At 40.9% G+C, this 19,440-nt stretch overlaps 1 protein-coding gene across 2 annotated transcripts; it reads left to right on the forward strand.

Annotated features, from left to right (window-relative positions):
- Positions 1-1,746: 1,746 nt before the first annotated feature.
- On the forward strand, positions 1,747-19,040 carry il6st (interleukin 6 cytokine family signal transduce). 2 transcript variants are annotated; one of them, XM_058059873.1, is made up of 16 exons: positions 1,747-1,915; positions 2,241-2,312; positions 6,193-6,495; positions 7,869-8,016; positions 8,232-8,383; positions 9,125-9,279; positions 10,597-10,762; positions 11,127-11,209; positions 11,819-12,080; positions 12,924-13,094; positions 13,214-13,315; positions 13,768-13,914; positions 14,676-14,816; positions 15,396-15,492; positions 15,661-15,742; positions 16,625-19,040. In XM_058059873.1, exons 2-16 carry the CDS (start codon positions 2,246-2,248, stop codon positions 17,216-17,218), a joined length of 2,670 nt encoding a protein of 889 aa, XP_057915856.1. In that variant the 5' UTR covers positions 1,747-1,915; positions 2,241-2,245; the 3' UTR covers positions 17,219-19,040. The 2 variants fall into 2 exon arrangements, with proteins under 2 accessions (XP_057915856.1, XP_057915865.1); XM_058059882.1 differs by having other exon boundaries at positions 8,235-8,383.
- Positions 19,041-19,440: the final 400 nt, after the last annotated feature.

Genomic DNA, 19,440 nt, shown 5'->3' on the forward strand with positions numbered 1-19,440 from the left:
AGAAAATGAATGAATGAATGAATGAATGAGGCAGAGAGGCAAAAGGTCAGGAGCAAAATGCTGCATGCAATGTCCAGGCAGGACGAGGTAAACGATCTGAAGGGAACAATGGAAGTGCCCTAATGCAGTGTTTTTCAACCTTTTTTGAGCCACAGCACGTTTTTTACATTGGAAAAATCTTGTGGCACACCGCTAACCAAAAATGTTACAAAATGTCACCACGACCTCACACGTGCATCAATAAGTCTATCGGAGGAACAAGGTAGGTGTTGCCACACGGACCAATATTACATTTACACCACAGACACTCCACAGTAGCCACGTTTTTATATGACCAGTTTTTCTCTTTCCGAATGACCTTTCGGGAAACAATGGTATCCATAGAAAGGAATATTCCAATATCTTGTCTACATGTGCCGTGAAAATCAAACAGAATAGTCAATGGGGCATGCCCAGTAAAACGTAAACATCAACATCACGTGATACCGACTTCCCCGAGTTATTCTTTACTTATTGGAATAACTCCGTATTGCCAGTTTTTCGTCTGTCCAGTCTTGAAATTTAGTTTGAATCAAAAACAAACATTTCTTAGTCCAGTGCCGATTGCTGGCCTCCATTTTTAAAACTGAAGAACGTCTGGATCTGCGTGTTACGTCATATCTGAGCATGCGCTGAAAGAACACACCCGGGATAAATTTAAACAGGAAAAGATCAAATTCAATCTTGCTAATATTTTATAATTAAACTCAGGACATGTTTTATATAGATATATATTTTCTTTTTTAATAAAACTGCACTTGTGAATAAAGTATAGAAAGGTTTAGATTCTGTTTCACACATGGCGGTCATGCATAGGAAAGCTGCTTACCAACCGACAATAAACAACAGAAGAAGAAAAACACCACGAAGAAGAACGCACCCTGACAAACTTCCGTTTGAGCGGGCACAAGATACCTTAATTGGATTGGGGAAAGGAATATTCCATCCCTGTTCAATTCTTTCCGTTTGAGTAAATAAACCAAATGCAATTGGAATATTTGCGTCCATGTATACTATTGACATAATGGCTATTGACATAATATTTGCAAATGATGATTAATAAATGTTAATTATAAAAAGTGATATTGGATAATTCCTCACAGCACACCTGACGGTTTCTCAAGTGTGCCGCAGCACAGTGGTTGAAAATCACTGGCCTAATGGCTGATGGGCAACAATTGTGCAGACCAGGAGAACAAGGCAGGAGTCTGCTGCAGGACAGAAAAGAGACAACAGACGGCAGCAGACCAAAGCATGTCCAGATCATGACATTAAGTTTATTTAAATTAAATCGATTTATGCCATCAGAGTGAAATAAAAGATACGTATGTAAGATGATAATTTATGTATTTGTTAAGTTTAAGTAACCTTAAGTGTTCATTTATCCCATATACATCTGCATCTGTAAGTCAGGACTGAACTGGCCCGGAGCGATACAGAAATGTGCAGAATCGCCCACCCCCGATTGGAACAAGGGGTTGGGATTACTGGAAATGACTTGCACGGAAAGCATGGCGAGTAAAGTAGCAAATAAGATTGGTTACATATATTTGACAGACACGTCTTTGGACAAATCACAAGGTATTCTAGCTCAATTGTGCCATGAGCAGATTCATAAACTGTCAGCGAGCAAGCAAGTAACATCCTAAGCCTTGCTAGGTCAATCCGTATGTTTTGAGATTTACGTTTGGCGCAGCAAGACAGTCTGCTATTACAACACAGCTTCCCTGACGGGAAGTGGGAGGTCCGACACGGGCTGTGGAACGGCCTTGGCTCAGAAGATATTACCTATTTAACTTCTTTTACTCTCTTTTTCCTCAATGGAATTTTAACGATAGAGAGAAAATGTACATCGACTAATGCTGACCCAATTTAGGTAAGTAATAATACTTGTTTTGTCAGACTACGAAAACAATATGGCGTTGGCTGGGATGGTGAGACAAATGTGAGCTGACTGCACTTATTATGCGATGACTCACATTACATGGTGCAATATTGCTAATTTGTTAACCTACCACCAACATTACATTAGTACTGGTATAAAAATCAGTGTCGTTAGCGACTCATGGTTATAACTATAGCATTACGCTACGCGGCCAGGAACATTCTGTCCGGAATATTTTTAGTTAGCACTAGGACTCCATGCACAACTCTTGTACACTTTGGGTACATTGTGTGACAATGAATATGTTCTCTGCCAGTGATAATGTCTCAGAGAAGGCTCCAACTCTTGGTGCTCGCCTTTCTGGCTTCTGCTTCTTCTGCCTCAAAAGGTATGTAACGCTCCAGTTTCTATGGTGGTGTATTTATTTATAAGCTGTTATGGTTGAACTCGCAACAGCAACAACAAAAACTAGTCAGTGTTTGTGACATGATGTTAGCATACTGTTGCCAATGTTTGTGAAGCGTTAACACGCAAGTTGTACATATAACACGTGTGAAGAAATGTGTAAAAATGTTGAAAAATAATATGACTATAGCGGTTTTTAAAAAAGATCGTAGTTGCTTACTTGTTATTAGTCAAAAAAGTGTATATTTAAGCAAATGTTATGTCATAATGACTTAAACGATATGACTTAAACGAGACACTTCCAAGCATAAAAGTGTTGTAAATTAACTAAAACACAAAAAACAGTTTGAAGGGGAATTACACTTTTTAAAAAAATGTGGCCATCATTCACAATCCTACTTTAATGAAAACATGGTTTCAAAATAATGTTGACAATAATAATTTATCAGAAAAATAATTAATCGGACAGCTATCCATACATTTTCTGTACCTCTCATCCTCACGGGGGCCGCGGCATGCTGGAGACTATCCCAGTTGTTTTCGGGCGAGAGGCAGGGTACAGCCTGGACTGATCACCAGCCAATCACAGAGCACATATAGACAAACAAGCATTCACACCACACTTACATTCATACCTATGGACAAATGAAGTCGGCAATTAACATAGCATGTTTTTGGAAAGTGGGAGAAACCGGAGTACCCGGAGAAAACGGGGAGAACATGCAAACTCCACACAAAGATGCCAGTGGGTGGAATCGAACACAGGTCTTCTGGCTGTGTGGCTACCATGCAAAATATCGTCCAGCAAAATGTTGTTATTTTGACAGGCCAAGTAACCTGTGTACCTGTGGTTTAATTTATTTTGAACGTGCATGCAAGTTACATTGGAATACATGACATAGTACAATTCACAGTTCCAGATGTCCAAAAAGGAGTAGGAAGACGCAAAGCTAATTTAATCCTACCCCCTACCTGTTTCACATCCATTACAATACAATTACAATATGTTCACTTCCTGTATTCAAAATGTACGTATGAAAATGATAAGGCAGTGTAACATTGGCGTACAATCAGAGTCAAGGTTTATAATCACTGTAAATAAATTACATAAAAAACAAATAAAGTCTAATGTATATATAATTATAACAGATGAAAGGGTTAATAGTCGACATGATGACGACCAACCATGTCCTACTTCAAGAAGTCCCAAGAAATGAAGAGTAAGTGTAAGAGGGGTTGGACCTAGCATTGTATGTACACAGTGGTTCAAGAGTGTTCTTCCTTGTACTTTGTAAACATCAACTGGTGGTATTGTTTCTTTTTTTAATTATTTTATCCATCCATCCATCCATCCATCCATTTTCCTCCGCTTATTCGGGTCCGGGTCGCGGGGGCAGCAGTCTCAGTAGGGAAGCCCAGACTTCCCGGTCCCGGGCCACCTCCTCCAGCTCCACCGGGAGGACACCACGGCGTTCCCAGGCCAGCTGTGAGACATAATCCCTCCAGCCTGTCCAAGGTCTGCGCCGGGGCCTTTTCCCGGCTGGGCATGCCTGGAACACCTCACCAGGGAGGCGTCTGGGAGGCTTCCGGACTAGATGCCCGAGCCACCTCAACTGACTCCTCTCGATGTGAAGTAGAAGCGGCTCTACTCTGAGCCCCTCCCGGATGGCTGAGCTCCTCATCCTATCTCTTAGGGTGAGTCCAGCTACCCTACGGAGGAAACTCATTTCAGCCGCCTGTATCCGCAATCTCATTCTTTCGGTCATCACCCAAAGCTCATGACCATAGGTGAGGGTGGGAACATAGATCCACCGGTAAATTGAGAGCTTTGCCCTCCGGCTCAGCTCTCTTTTAACCACGACGGTCCGGTACAGCGACCACATTACTGCTGAGGCTGCATCGATCTGTCTGTTGACCTCACGCTCCCACCTTCCCTCACTTGTGAACAAGACCCCGAGATACTTAAACTCCTCCACCTGGGGCAGGACCTCATTCCCAACCCAGAGGGAGCACTCCACCCTTTTCCGACTGAGAACCATGGCCTCTGATTTGGAGGTACTGAGTCTCATCCCAGACGCTTCACACTCAGATGCAAACCGTCCCAGTAAACGCTGAAGGTCACAGCCCGAAGAGGCCATAAGAACCACATCATCTGCAAATAGCAGAGATGAGATTCTAAGTCCCCCGAACTGGTTGGGTAAACTCCCATGCACCCTCAAGCACCCTCGTGTGGGTGTAGAGCTGGTCCAGTGTTCCATGACCAGGATGAAAACCGCTTTGGACATTTTGTAACAAAGGTTCGACCAACGGTCGTACCCTTCTCTCCAGCACCCTGGAATAGACTTTCCCAGGGAGGCTGAGGAGTGTGATCCCCCTGTAGTTGGAACACACCCTCCGGTCGCCCTTCTTGAAAAGGGGGACCACCACCCCGGTCTGCCAATCCAAAGGTACTGTTCCCGACTTCCACGCAATGTTGAAGAGACGTGCCAGCCAAGACAGTTCCTCAACATCCAGAGCCTTGAGGAAATTATTCCTTCCACCGTCCGACTACATCCCCAGTCGAGGTCAGCAGGCCCCCATCTCCACTGTAAACAGTGTGGACTGGGCACTGCTTCCCTTTTCTGAGGCGCCGGACGGCTTGCCAGAACCTCGTCGAGGCCGACCGAAAGTCGTGCCTCATGGCCTCACCGAATTCCTCCCACACCCGAGTTTTTGCCTCAACAAACCGCCGAAGCCGCGAGCCGTTTGGCCTGACGGTACCTGTCAGCTGTTCCCGGAGCTCGATAGGACTCCTTCTTCAGCGTGACGGTGGGCCTGACCTCTGGTGTCCACCATCGGGTTCGGGGCCTGCCGCCACGGCGAGCACCGACCGCCTTGCGGCCGCAGCTCCTGTCAGCTGCCTCAGTAATGGAGGCACGGAATATGGCCCATTCAGACTCAATATCCCGGTCCTCCCCCGGGATGCAGGTGACCACTACCACCCCATCCACGCCCCAGATCCGGACAGTCCCCCAATTTTCCAATTCAAGAAACAATACAAGCAGTTGATGTTTGCTAAATACAAGGATGAAGAGTCTTGAACCAGTCATGATGTGCTATATATACCACTATATTGACACTTACTATGGTACACATTATGTCATTGGATGGTCATATCATCTCATACTTGTACGTGACCAAAAAATAAATAAATAAAATAAAATAAAAAGTTATTAAAAAAACACTTAAATTATATTAGGAAAGCAGGAAGTGAACAAATGTAACAGTTACTGATTGTAAAAGTACCAGATGGAGGGGTAGGATTTAATAAGCTTTGCTTCTTCCTACTCCTTTTGGACATGTGGAACTGTGAACTGATTATGTGATGCACTCAATTGTAATCTGATGCATGTTCAAATGAAATAAAATCATTACAATTACCATATTATTTCTGGTTAGTCCGTTCATTTGTACAACACTCATCAGCAACAACACAAGTTTAACTATATGTATTATTTGATGCCATGTATGACTGCATATGATGCAGTAAAACAATGTAGCATCCTACACTGTATCAAGTTGGAGGGCAGGTGAAATGATGGGGAGGTGCAGGAAGACAAAGGAGAAGGTTTGGAGGCCATCAGTGATGTTCCATTGTGGTCCCACTTAACTGCGTCTGTCCTGCAGCTTCATCATGATCAAGATTGTCTTCAGTAGTTTAAAACTATTATATTTGTGTTCTTTACAAAGGTTATGGTGGAAGTCTTTTGTTGACAAGACATCTTTGTTGATGGAACACATACAGCAGCACCATGGACTTCATACTCAGTTATTTAAAACACGCTCACCAAGCTAACCGAGGTTCCACTCTATTTGTCTTTCAGAAATTGCCAGCCATTTGGTAATAACGCCACAGTCTCCAGTGATTCAGATCGGAACTAATTTCACTGCCACATGTGTGATTGTTGACACGATTGAAGCAACTGCAGATGATCTCTTCTGGAATATTTCTCAGCGGATGATCCCTAAGAATCAGTACACTAAGATCAACGAAACAGCACTTAGTGTCACTATCCTTGTCACCGGTGAAAAGCCAGAATGGTTATTTTGCTACTGCAACAAGAAATCACCCTACGTTTTCAAGCACAAGGGCAAATTTATTCACGGGATCCCTCTAACCAAAGGCTGTAAGTTATCTTAAATCCTTACATTTTTTCTCACTTAATGTTTGTCATTTGGCAACATTACTTTAGCCTAGCTTCTTGCTTTGCAGCTGATGTGTTCAAAGCAAAACAAAAGGCGTTCAACAAGGCGCTATCTACGGTCATTAACACATGTGATGGCAGCGTCCATTAACCAAGATTGATTTTATCATCACTATACCTCGATAATGTAACATATAACTAACCATCTCGCTGTTGCTTTTAGGCTGCTTTTAAGAGTATGGAGGGCATCCTCCTCCTTTATTTCCTGAGCCACTTTGTGCAGTGCATGAATACCATTAACAGCAAAACAGCCCCAGAGAGGATGCTACCACCACTATGCTTGACAGTTGGCACAGTGTTCCTAGTTCTGAAATCCTCACCTTGACTCCTCCATACTTCCTGTCATTGTGGTCAAACAAATCAATCCTAATAATGGATAAAGCAAGCTAACATTAAGCTTCTGGAATGGCTTTCCCAGAGCCCCAACCTACACAATATTGAACACTTATGGGCAACACTTAAAAGCAGGGTTGAAATTTTACATAAACAGATTTGTGCTCAGTCCCTTAAAGGTGTATGCCACATTTTGTGATAATTGGACACACACCCTCAAGTTACAGTGTGTGTTTTGTTGAGAAGTTAGTCGTTAATCCGACTTACTGGATCAAAATGTGAGCTTTAATAACATCGCCGCCATATGATGTATAGTAATCCCGCGTTTAATTGATTACAGACCCAACCGTGATTAGTGACTTTCCCTCAAAGTAGGATTCCGTAGTAGTAGTGTTAGGCATTCCTGTGCCTGTTGTTTGATAATTCAAACCTGCAATAAAAGCCTTTTGATTTCCGGCGACCAAGTCTGGTGCTTGTGTGTCCACACATTACAGTAACATTACTGACACCTAGTGACTGGTGTAGAATACTATGTACTATACTACATCTATACTCTATCATCACAATGTTGTTGAATGCGTTGTCTAAATGCCTTATATTTGTATTTTAGTTCATGTAGCCATTTTTATTTATGAAAATGCTCAATTTATGCAGAAAAAAGTAAAACTTGCTTAAACATGACTATCTTTTGGCTAATCATAGGCCATATTGAGCCACGAAACAGCATGATTTAGTCATTAATATATTTTTGAAAAACCTTGATAGAGTGAAGCTGCCAAATTTGGAGCACCAAGTCATGAGGGATTACTGTATTTGTCTGAAAACAATTGGTAGGTATTCATGTTTTTGTGTGCAGCGGTTACACAAACAAATAAATACAATAATGTGGAAAAAAATGTATTATAATGTATTATTGTGTATTATATACTTGTATCATATGTTTTTGTCCATCCCAATTTCAGATCCTCCAAACAAACCTGAGAATATAACCTGCATGGTACTTCAAGGGGAGGTTTATATCTCAAACAACTTCAAGTGTTGGTGGGAAACATCAGGATACCAGAGCAAGGAAATGCCAACAAACTATACTCTGCATGTTAAAGCCATCCAGTGAGTACGTTTACATGAGATTCCACTTGTTATCATGATGTGATCATGGTCAAGGTAAAGGATCTTAGCAGCAGCATCATAACATTTACATCAATGCATTGTTCTTGTATTGTATTTCCCCCCAAAGCAAATATTTTTAATACAAATAGAAAACGTTTTATATGGCATTTCATGGCCAGTGTATTGATACGTCTAAGTGTTTTTGTTTTCTATAGCAGTGGTGCCTACAGTGTGTCAACAGAAGAAAATAGCGCTCAAGTGACAATGGACTTCCCTGCTCATCTGGAGCTGGAGATTTGGGTAGTGGCCCACAATCCGTTGGGAACTGTCGCATCTGAACATTTCACAAAAGAGGCTTCTTCGTTTGGTAAGATAGCTTATAGTTCAATCGCAAGTACAAATACTGTACATTAGAAAGTACAGTAGGACAGTAGTGCTTTGCATGATGTATTGCTGAAATTTGCTGAAATTGAGCAGAAAATTAAAAAGGCTGTAAAACGCTTTACAATTGAAAGAAAAGTGTCAAAATGGATTCAGTCATGAGTAGTTTCGCTGTTGATCACTTTAAATATGTCTTTTGGCATTATTGACATAAGTGCATATTGTGCCGTCCTCACGTTCTCGTATTTTTCGCCTATTTTTGAACGTCCGATCAAAAAAAAAAAATTATTCTCTTCTGTTATCACGAGACACTCAGGTCATGAATCAAGACGATGCACCAGATTGGGTCTATGAGAAGAAGATGAGAATTTTAACTTTACTTGTAAGAACAGTACAATGAAAAAATACTGTAAAGTATATGGGAGACTGTAAATTATGTAATAAGTGATCTCATGATTGCACATCATCTAAAATCATAAAGAGAAAATTCACATTTGAAAGGCTGAAAATATTTGTCGATTAATGTGGTAATCGATTTTCCATGAATGAGTTCAGCTCTAAATGGATCATGGATAAGTTAATTCCTTATCCTAGCTTGGACGAGCCCCACCTCAAGAATAATGGCAGCCAAAGCAGAAGTGTTGCGTTTTTGTGTTATGTAAAATGACTTTTATATTACGGTCTTGCAAGATCGGTACTGGATTACTATGATTGTCTTTTTTTCCAGTTAAAACAAACCCTCCAGCTGATGTCCAGGTCTTGTCAGAAGAGAAATTCCCTCCCTCCCTTCTCATCAAGTGGAAACACCCAATTCAACCATATTATTTAAGACTAAAATACGAAATCAGGTATTGCGTCAACGGATCTCTCAATTGGATAAAAGTAAGTGGATTTGTTTTCTATTGTGTAACATTCAGTCCCTCCAGGAATTTGCAGGCCTTTTTTTTTAGATTGTGGATTTAGAGATATGGAGTTTTTTGGCAAAAGTTGCAATGGAAGCTGTGTGTTTTTAGGTGCTAAAATTTAAAAAAGGAACTGATGATGAAATGAAAAGTAATAATTTAAGTTTTAGTAAAAGGTTGTGATTTTCCCTCAGTATAATTATAATTGGGAAATTATACAAATAATAAACCGTGAGTGAAGAAATATAAAGAACAAAAAGACAAGAAAATGGACTCAATTAAACCACCTGTATTTTTGTAAGGGAAAAGACTTCAAATGATAAGCCTTCACATGAGGAAAAATACCACAACAGCTTTCACAGAACAGATCATTTATGCTGAAGATGGATAAAAATGCAAATGTACTCAAGGGACATTACTATAGAATGACACTTGGGATACCAGATGATCCAGGCTTCATTTCTGGTATTATCCCTTGGAAAAATGGACTGTAATAGAAATGGTTGAGGGGTGAGATAGAGGTAATATTCAATGTATTTTGTATTGATGGTATTTATGTAAATCTCTTAACCAACACTTACCTACAGTCTAATTTGTACACGTGACCAATTCACACAAATGTGTGTATACTTTGTAAAACAAACACATCAAAGGCTCCCTTATTGACCAATGTCTGCTGTGTCGTCCACAAGTTGCAGATATTCTCCGTTTTACACTTGGAAAGTGCTTGTCTATCCTAAACATCCACTTATATTCCAACACATTGCACATTGTTTACCCCCACTTTACCTGGCAACATCGGGGAAGGGCTGAGAGGGCTGTATAGCGGTGGTTTTTGTTGCTAAATTTCAGATATTGAGTCAGATTATGTCACACCCCAACATGAATGTGACCAAGGCATTAAGGACGTGGGTGAGCTATACGGGGATACACGTGATTAGATGCTTGACAAGTGCATTTGAGCGATACTCAGGGACAAATTCAACGATCAAAAACCATGACGATCGGACAAAATCGCAGAGGGCATTGTTCCATTCCTGGCCAGGGTTGCGTCAGGAAGGGCAACCTGCGTAAAAACTTAAGCCAAAACCATTCATGCGGTTGTCTCGCTAACTCTCGCTAACTCTGAAGAGGAAAAGCCGAAACTGTGAAATAAAAAATGCTTTGAATTGCAAAATATTACAAGAAATCCTGGAGAGTCTGAAACTGTTGCTAGTGGCAGGAATTCTGGCGAATCATCTGTCGTTCAACTGGTTATCAACTGTTTATTTCGCTAATACGACTGTGTGTGATTTAGGTACCGGTTGTGACTGTTGATGAAGACATTGTTGAGTCCTACAGACTCCAAAAGCTCCAGCCTGACACAGTGTATATCACTCAAGTGCGCTGTAGACATACTAGAGAGGGCTACGGATATTGGAGTGACTGGAGTACCGCTGTTACCAAGAAAACTCCTGAAGACCGTGAGTATCGTAGATGATGCTTCAGAGTATTTTGCAACCAAAGGTTCTGGTACATGAGAATATGTCAAGACCGTGTGGTACTAAATTTTGGGCCCTTAATAATTTATTTGAACCATTGGTGGTTTACACTGTTTCTTTTTCAGAGGTTGCAAGTGCAACAGTAAGAAGTATTTTATTTTCAAGTACAGCATGAATAGTTCGCAGCTCTAGAGAGAAATGACATGATGCTTGCATCTTATGTACTCACCTTTATCCCTTTGCACATTTCATGGGAGGTGAAGTGTTTTTAAAAACAGATGCACCACCTCAATTTTGGGGTGATGAGGAAGCATAAGTGAGGAAATGTGTTTTTCCTTTCCTATAGGACCAACGAGTAAACCTGATTTATGGAGAATAATCACAGAAGGTGAAGGCACAAATGAGCGTCAAGTGAAGTTTATTTGTAAGGTAAGTTTCACAATCATGACATGGAGTGTGTTTTGGATTTAGTACACAGTCAGCCCCACATATCCATACATAGGAAAAATAATGGACAACTGTTTTTATTGACATAATGTGCTCTATATAATTGCCATTGCTTTGAAAACACATACATCAGCACAGTTGAAGTTTTGCTTGTAATGTAGTTGATGATATGCTCCTTGGGATGATTTATATCTCTTATCTTCACCTGGTACACCACATGGCCTTCAAGTACCCCAAAGATAGAAATCCTGATCAGAGCTGAAACATAAAAAAATATACAGTAAAGATTTGGACACACACAATACCACCCAGTGGTTGTGTACATAAGTACATAATTCAAAATGTGTTCCTAAGGTCTTACAAAATAAAAACTGCATTGAGTTTTTTTTTAGAATATTCCCTTGACATTAAAACAGGCTGACGTTTGTTGGAATATGATAGCACATCTACATAAGTAGTGAAGTGTACATCTACGGTTGGCAGATGTATTATTATTGAAATAAATGGATACACAGTCGGACCAAAGTGGTACTAACCGCACCTAGAGGGTTTTTCGATTGTGACATGCAATTTGTTACTTTGCCCGGACAGGATCCCGTATTTTCCAATGGAAGGATAACAAGTTTCAACATCAAGATTCAAACCCAAAAAGGAAACGTTGGGAATGGAAGTGCGGCTTGGGAACGTTTCCCTGTCAACTCGTCAGTGGCAGACAGCATCCCGCGTCAGACGTTCAATGTCTTGAAAGAGATTTCCCTGGCGGAAGAGCGCTCTGTGAAAGTGTACGTCACCGCTGTCAATTCTGTGGGGATTTCTCCTCAAGCATCACTTGGAATCCCTGGGAAAACTCATGGTTAGTGATCTTGTCCACAGTGTAAAAGATCATATAACGGAATAGATTATTCGATAAGCTTTTTAGCATTTGGTTACTTAGAGTAGGGATCATCAACTACATTTGTCCAAGGGCCAGAATTTTTCCCTCTTTGATGGCGTGATGCTGATTGGCCAAGGGGATTGCCTTTTTAAAGCAAATATCGTCCGAAATTTATACTTTGCATTTTCACTGATATCAGTGGCCGATCGATTGGAGCACCCCTAATCATAATTATAATAATAATATATCATTATTAGATATATTAATTTAGTGTTTGGCCGAGTGGTTAGCGTGCAGGCCACATAGCTCGGAGAGACGAATTCGATTCCACCCTCTGCCATCTCCATTTGGAGTTTGCATGTTCTCCTCGTGCACGTGTGGGTTTTCTCTGGATACACCGGGTACTCCGGTGGCAAACTGTCAGATCTTCAAACATTTTTCAATTTTTTTGTACTCTTCGCACATTCTCGCCCTTGAACGTGCTTCAATGCTTCACTGCTCTCCAGGTACACATTTTGTTGCATTTTTGGAGTTTTGTCTCTTGAGACCTGAATTATGCTCTTGTGTCAAAGTACCAATATACATTACACTGACTTGCTCCTCCCCCGCAAACCTAACATGAATACATTATTTCCTGTCTATATGGGACAAGTTTGCAGGGGGAGCAGGCTTCTTCGATTTTGAATCAACATGTGCAATAAAAAAATACTCTTGGAATGCATCGATTACTCCAAGCTGCAATAATGTTCCCCTTCTCTTATTAATTACCATTGTTTGGGTACGACAAAGGCAGTAAGACTTCTTTTATGGTATATATTTCAGAGCTCGGCCGAGTGGAAGGACTTAAGGTGTGGCCACGAGGGGGACAACTGTTGGTAAAATGGAATGCCCCCAACAAACCAAATGTTGCAGAATATGTGCTTGAGTGGATTAGTGATGTTTCCATGGACTGGCAGAGGGAAAACAGAAGCACCCTACAAACTGTCTTAAAAGGTAAGTTGACCCTTGCAAAAGAGTATTGTATGAGCATGATTTGTCTTTAAAATCAATTTGTCATCGTCACATTTTTTGCTCACTTTGTTCCAATAATTATAATATACTCCTCTATACAGGCAGCTTTGATAAGTTTATTTGCTACAAGATATCTGTGTATCCAATATACTCCGGATGGACTGGCCAGCCAGCAACAGTGGAAGCTTTTCTTGAGGAAGGCGGTAAGGCTGCATGATCATCAGTGATGTCCTAAGAGGTCATTTTGAAGCCTCAAAATTCAAGCGTGAAGGGGTGAGGGATTATTACGCAATAAAATGGGGATTGTTTGAACTAACAAAGGATACTGCTTTGTGGAAAATCACATATGTCAAAAATTATCCATCCATTTTTCATAGCACTTGTCCTGTTCAAGATAACTTTGGGTGGAAGGTAGACTACACCTTGGACTGATGACAACTGTCAGGAAGCCATTGATCCACTCACACTCACATACATCCACTTCACTCTCAGCGAGCCACCAAAAGATGTATCTCACCCTTTTTATGTGATTCATCTCATTGTCGTAATGCTACTTAAATTCCTTTCCATCGAAAATTGTCACTGCGATTGTTAAATGTGTTTGACGTATTTTCATAGATATATTCATTATTTGGATGTCCTCTTGCTTTCCCAGCTCCTTTGGAAGCACCTTCTGTTCGACTGAAAGATAAACCCGGGCGAAATGAGGCGGAACTGGTGTGGAATGAGATACCCCCCAATAAACGACGAGGCTTCATCATCGACTACACAATTTTCTATTCAAGCGGGAATGAACTACATGGTATGCGTATTGTGAAGATGGAGTGTCCAAAGTGCGCCCCGCGGCTGTTCTTGTATTGGCCCGCAACACATTCTAACTAAATTATAGATTAGAAAAAGGAAGTTTACATTTTTGCAAAAGGAAAAGGTTATATTATGTTAAGTCAAAGTATTATGGAAATTATGGGAAGTTGTTATACTAGAAGAAAATTTACAAGAAGAAAGCTGAAATAGTTGCAGGATAAAAAAAAAACCCAAAATATTCAAAATAAATACTGTAAGAACAAGAAAAGTTGCAATTTTATGAGAATAAACTCAAAATATGATGAAATATAATGTCATTTTTTTAGCATAGAGTTTTGTTTGTTTTTTTTTTTAGTTAAAATATTATGAGGAACAAAACAAAAGTTAGATTGGGGCAAAAAGTCAGGGGAAAACGAGAAGAACATTTACAATGACTATTTATGGTTGAAATTTGAAAAATTGGGTGAAAAAAGAGCAAAGACTGAAGTTGATATTAATAGACCGTTTCACCTATATCACAATGCTGTGATGCCGTTTTTTTCCTGAAATACTTATAACTTGTTAGCATATCGACATGTGTTGCTTTACAAATGATCAGAGTGGTCCTTGCTATCCTTGCATTTTTCAGATTGTGGTCTTCGGTGGAAAAAGTTTGGACACCCCTGGCTTAGATTTAGATTTTGCAGATTCATGCATCAGCGAGATATGTCACTCATTTGCATGAAAAACTGTCTAAAATGGTCTTTCCCTCATTTACAGAAATCAACGTCCCAGCTAACGTCACCTCATATACTCTGACATCACTGACCAGCAACACCAAGTATGACACTTGGATCAGGGCGTCCACTGTTGGAGGCTCCACATATGGCACAAAGCACTCGTTTATCACTCTGAAATATGGTGAGTGGGATCCATAAATGTTAGATGAGAGGGTATGGCCTTGCAGATGGTCTAAAATGGTGATTCTTCATTGCTTTGCCGACACGTTCCACTTAATGACCCAATGTGTGGAAAGTTTTCAACTCAAATTTGTCACATATTTTATTTTAAACTCATTTAATCCCAGCCATGGCCGAGTGGTTAGCGCACAGGCCTCACATGTGAATGTGAGTGTGAATGGTTGTTTGTCTATACGTATGTGCCCTGTGACTGGCTGGCGACTAGTCCAGGGTGTACCCCGCCTCTTGCAACCCTTGTGAGGATAAGCGGTAGAAAATGAATGAATGAATCCCAGCCATTTTTCAAAAGCCAACCTATTCTGTACTGGCAATTTTATATGATTTTCACTGATCTTGTTCTTGTTCTATGACTATATAAACATGGAACCTACCAAGAGAAAGATTAGACTCCTCTTTTTCATCAGAAAAAAGTTTGTACCTTTTTCCGTTCTTCAGTAATTAGCAGTAGAACATACAGTAGGTACCGTCATCAAAGGCTAGCTACTTTTGTTAGATATGCTTACCTTCTCTTTTCTTTCAGCCCCGGGGGAGATGGAGATGATTGTGGTCGGAGTGAGCCTTGGCTTTTTGTTTGTTGTTCTCACGACCATGATGCTATGCATCTACAACAAAGATGTGTAAGTCGTAGAGCAGTGTCTGTTTTTCCGCCCTTAAAGCAACAACAATTCAGTCTGAAGTGCTAACCTTTTTTTTTCAGCTGTATCAAGATATATTGTTCACGACATAAGCTTGTTTTTCAATGATGAATTAAACTAATTCACAGTCATTTGTGTCATGTCACACAGGATCATAAAGAACTTTTGGCCTTGGATCCCGAACCCTGGAGAGAGCACCATTGGAAACTGGTCTCCTGATTATCCTTTGAAAGTAAATACTATCTCCATCAAGTATCCATCATGCCTGAGGTCATGCGATAGTTGGGATTTTTTGACACAAAAGTTGTATGACATTCCCATTGGCAATGTAGTGCATCAACGGTGACTTACCGCAGCTCCAGTTCATTGGTGGACCCACTTTAGACCTGTCAATCGCTCTGCTGTATTCTCTCTCTGTTGGTATCATTGCACGCAACTGCTTGCTAGCTATCAACTGTTGGGAACATTTCCGTCACCTGTCACCTGTTATTTACTGATGGGATAGTGAAAGTAAACATGTCTGACTATTAAAAAACGGGATTGCAACATTCCTTTTAGCACAAACCGTTATGAACACGAAATACACGGATGCTGAACTTTGTTGGATGGATGGACTACATAGGGCGACAATGGATAAACGGTAACTCAAATCCAACCAGAACCCGGTGGGGGTAGGGTCACCGTTGATGCACTGTCTGGTGCTTGTGTGTCACCTAGTGACCATTATAGAACCCTTCCTATCATTGCAACATCTTTGAATGTGCCTCCTGAATGCCTTATATTATTTTTGTTTTACTTCATTTAGGCATTTTTATTTTTGAAAATGCTTCGTTTTGGTAAAAAGCTCTTACAATGTCACTAAAATTTGCATATTTTTGGAAGTGTTTCACCACAAAATAGCATGATTCATTTAGTAATATATTTTTGAAAAAACGCCAAAACCTCTTAACACAAACACAAAGAAATGGGAAAAAAACAACACACATACAGCTCAGTAGAAACAGAGCAATATGACCTCAGGATTGCTGTTGTATGAAATTGGTATTGTTTATTGTTATGGTCATGTGTATTATGTTGCAGAATGTATTCAGAATGTGTCCTTTGTGTTCTGCAGCCAGAGACACCAAAGGAGAACTGCCTGTCAGACATCAGTGTGCTTGACATGGACGGAAACGATGCAAAGTCAGTGTTTGAGGAGGACAAGACTAACCTGGCTCTCAAGAAGGACAAGTACCTGTCTGAAGAGCACAGCAGCGGTATCGGAGGTTCTTCTTGCATGTCTTCACCTCGTCAGAGTGTGTCTGACAGCGATGAGGGCGGTGACGTCGTCGATACCACAGCCAGCACCGTTCAGTACTCCTCAGTGGTGGCCTCTAGTGGCTACAAGGGGCAGACCCCGTGCGTGCAACCTCAGCAGGTCATTTTTGCTCGCTCGGAGTCCACGCAGCCCCTACTGGACTCCGAGGAGAATCCGGACATTTTAGTGCAGGAGGGCAGCAGACAGTCCCAGCTCTTCCACTCTGCATGGAACCAAGACAGTGGTAGCTCTTCAGCGTGCAATCAGCTAGAGATGGAGCCGCAGGAGGTGCTGTTGTCTCTGGATTTGTGTCCCTTGGAAGAAGACTCTGAGCTGACAACACCTGCAGATGGCCAATCAGCAGGATCCTCCAGCTACAGGCCACAGCTTTGTGGCTACAGGCCACAATAAGAAGACTGACAGCCGATGGGGAGGATGTGACGTGTGATGTCAATCATTCCGTGTCCCTATTGATGTTGCATGTTGGTGTTTTCCAAGCAATGTTAGCACTATCTTAACCAAGCTCCCAAAATAAAGGGACCACTTAAGTTACATAGCTCAGGTCCCAATTTATAATCACAAAGACAATGAGGAGGCCACGATTAAATGAGATGACAGGCTTTTATGAATTTGGTGCTTGTACGTACTCCCTTGACTATGTGCAACATGCTTCTCACGAGAAGACAGACGGCCACCTGGGGTGTCAGTCTTTGGTGCAGCACAGTAGCTGAGCTCCCCAGTTGGATTCAGGTCCGGGGAACAGGTGGATCAGTCAATGTCGGTCACACTTTTCTCCTCCAGAAACTGCTGACATAATCCAGCCTCAGTTGGATGTTACCATGCGCCAGAAGGAACCTACTGCACCAGCATATGGTCTGGTCATGGATCTGGGGATTTTCTTGGGAGGTCTCACGCAACCGTTAGGCTTTCCCCCGATCTACTTACCGGCTCTAACCCAATCATAAAAAGCCAGAAAGCATGTTTTATATTTTTGCCATAATCGTTTTACATGCATAAGACAATTCTACATCCATATAAATGATGAATGAAAGGGATAAATGAACATTTGAGGTTACCTTTGCCTTCTATGATGATGTTTGGACAGGACTCAATATTGCAGCGAGATCATCACAGACACCACTTTTGTGTTTGTCATAGTTCTTCCTTGAATTCAATAGTGTTTCTCACCTCAAGTCTGCTACTTTTTGATCACGGCTACAAGATAAGCCAAAATGGAGCCAAAGAAAGTTACAAGTGCCAGCATTTTGATAAAGAAGGTGAGAAACAAAACTCAATTCAAGAAATAAGTCACAGCAAAACACCAAGGTGATTGTCCGTGTCGATGTTGCCGCTACATGGTCTTTGTCTCACGTCTGGTTAAAAATAATTGGCCATTTACATGCATTTAGAATTATTTATACATGAAAAACTATAATTGCAAAACTAGGAAAACATGTTATGTGTTGCTCAAGTGCTGATGACTTCATAGATGGGGGACGAAGCTGACATCGGGTTCCTGTTTCCATGTGTTAACAAGCTGCTAACAAGGATGTTTTGTGATAAAATGCTTCAATACTCGTGGGGTGTTTGAATGACATGACAATGACAAGACATGCTCCGTATTGTACGCTAACTGGAAAACATATGTGAACAGAGGCAAGATTTTGGCGGAAATTTTCGACTTTAACCGAAAAACACTAACCAGGGCGGACTCAGGTGATCAGATCATGATTTGTTGTCCGTTTGCATGAACTCACTTTCAATCCATTGTCAATAACAATTGCTGTTTCAGTTGGACTGACCTGGAGTTACACTGCCATGACGAGATGTTCCCATTGTTTTTGGAGCAGTAGAATTAATGTTACTGTCGACATTATCATTTCAAGATGTCTCCTTTACAGATTTCAGATGAGTGTTTTGGATATGTGTACTTTGTAACCCTCTTTGCAGTCTTTAGTCTTACCAGTGCATGTATCCATGGCAACTGTATGCATATCAAGTCGCAAATTCACACTGGCATACATTCTGTATTGATGATGACCTAGTGCCTTTTTTTTCAGTTTGCAACTTTTGGATGTTTGATTCATTTAAACTGTACTCAGTATTAACTCTTTGTTTGTAGACACTGTGGATGTCTGCTGTATGCTTTGCACGTGAATTGTGATTAAAGTGTGATTTTGCAGCTTCACTAACAGGTTTTTCAAAAAATGTATGAATAAATCATGCTGTTTCATGATGTTTCATGTCTATCAGTAAAGACATGTGCATATTTATGCACCTTTTTATTACAAAATTAAACATTTTCAAGCAGAAAATACCCAAACTGTATATATAAGGCAAGCACAGAGTCATTCAAAGACGTGCTGTAATGCAGGTATGTAGTATTCCACACTGATGATGGAGTGTCATTAATGTTATTGTAATGTTCAGTGAGACACGAGCAATAGACATTCACAACAACCACAATAATCCCTAAATGGGGCCACTGTTGGGGCTGTAACCCACGCCAAGCTGAAACTCAATTCTTAACCCCCAACGTCTCCCCCTAGTCCTGGAACACACACGTGTACAAGTCATTTGTGTCTTAAATGGCTTATTTTCTCTTATTATGTATATTATATTGGATGAGCCCG

Source organism: Doryrhamphus excisus, chromosome 2 (assembly GCF_030265055.1).
Source record: "Doryrhamphus excisus isolate RoL2022-K1 chromosome 2, RoL_Dexc_1.0, whole genome shotgun sequence".
In the NCBI taxonomy this organism is placed as follows: Eukaryota; Metazoa; Chordata; class Actinopteri; order Syngnathiformes; family Syngnathidae; genus Doryrhamphus; species Doryrhamphus excisus.

Coding starts and splice junctions, on each gene's coding strand:
- il6st (XM_058059873.1), top strand. CDS start 2,246: ATGTCTCAGAGAAGGCTCCAACTCTTGGTGCTCGCCTTTCTGGCTTCT. Junction 14,817..15,395: donor GTTTATCACTCTGAAATATG/GTGAGTGGGATC, acceptor CTTTTCTTTCAG/CCCCGGGGGAGATGGAGATG. Junction 15,493..15,660: donor TGCATCTACAACAAAGATGT/GTAAGTCGTAGA, acceptor CATGTCACACAG/GATCATAAAGAACTTTTGGC.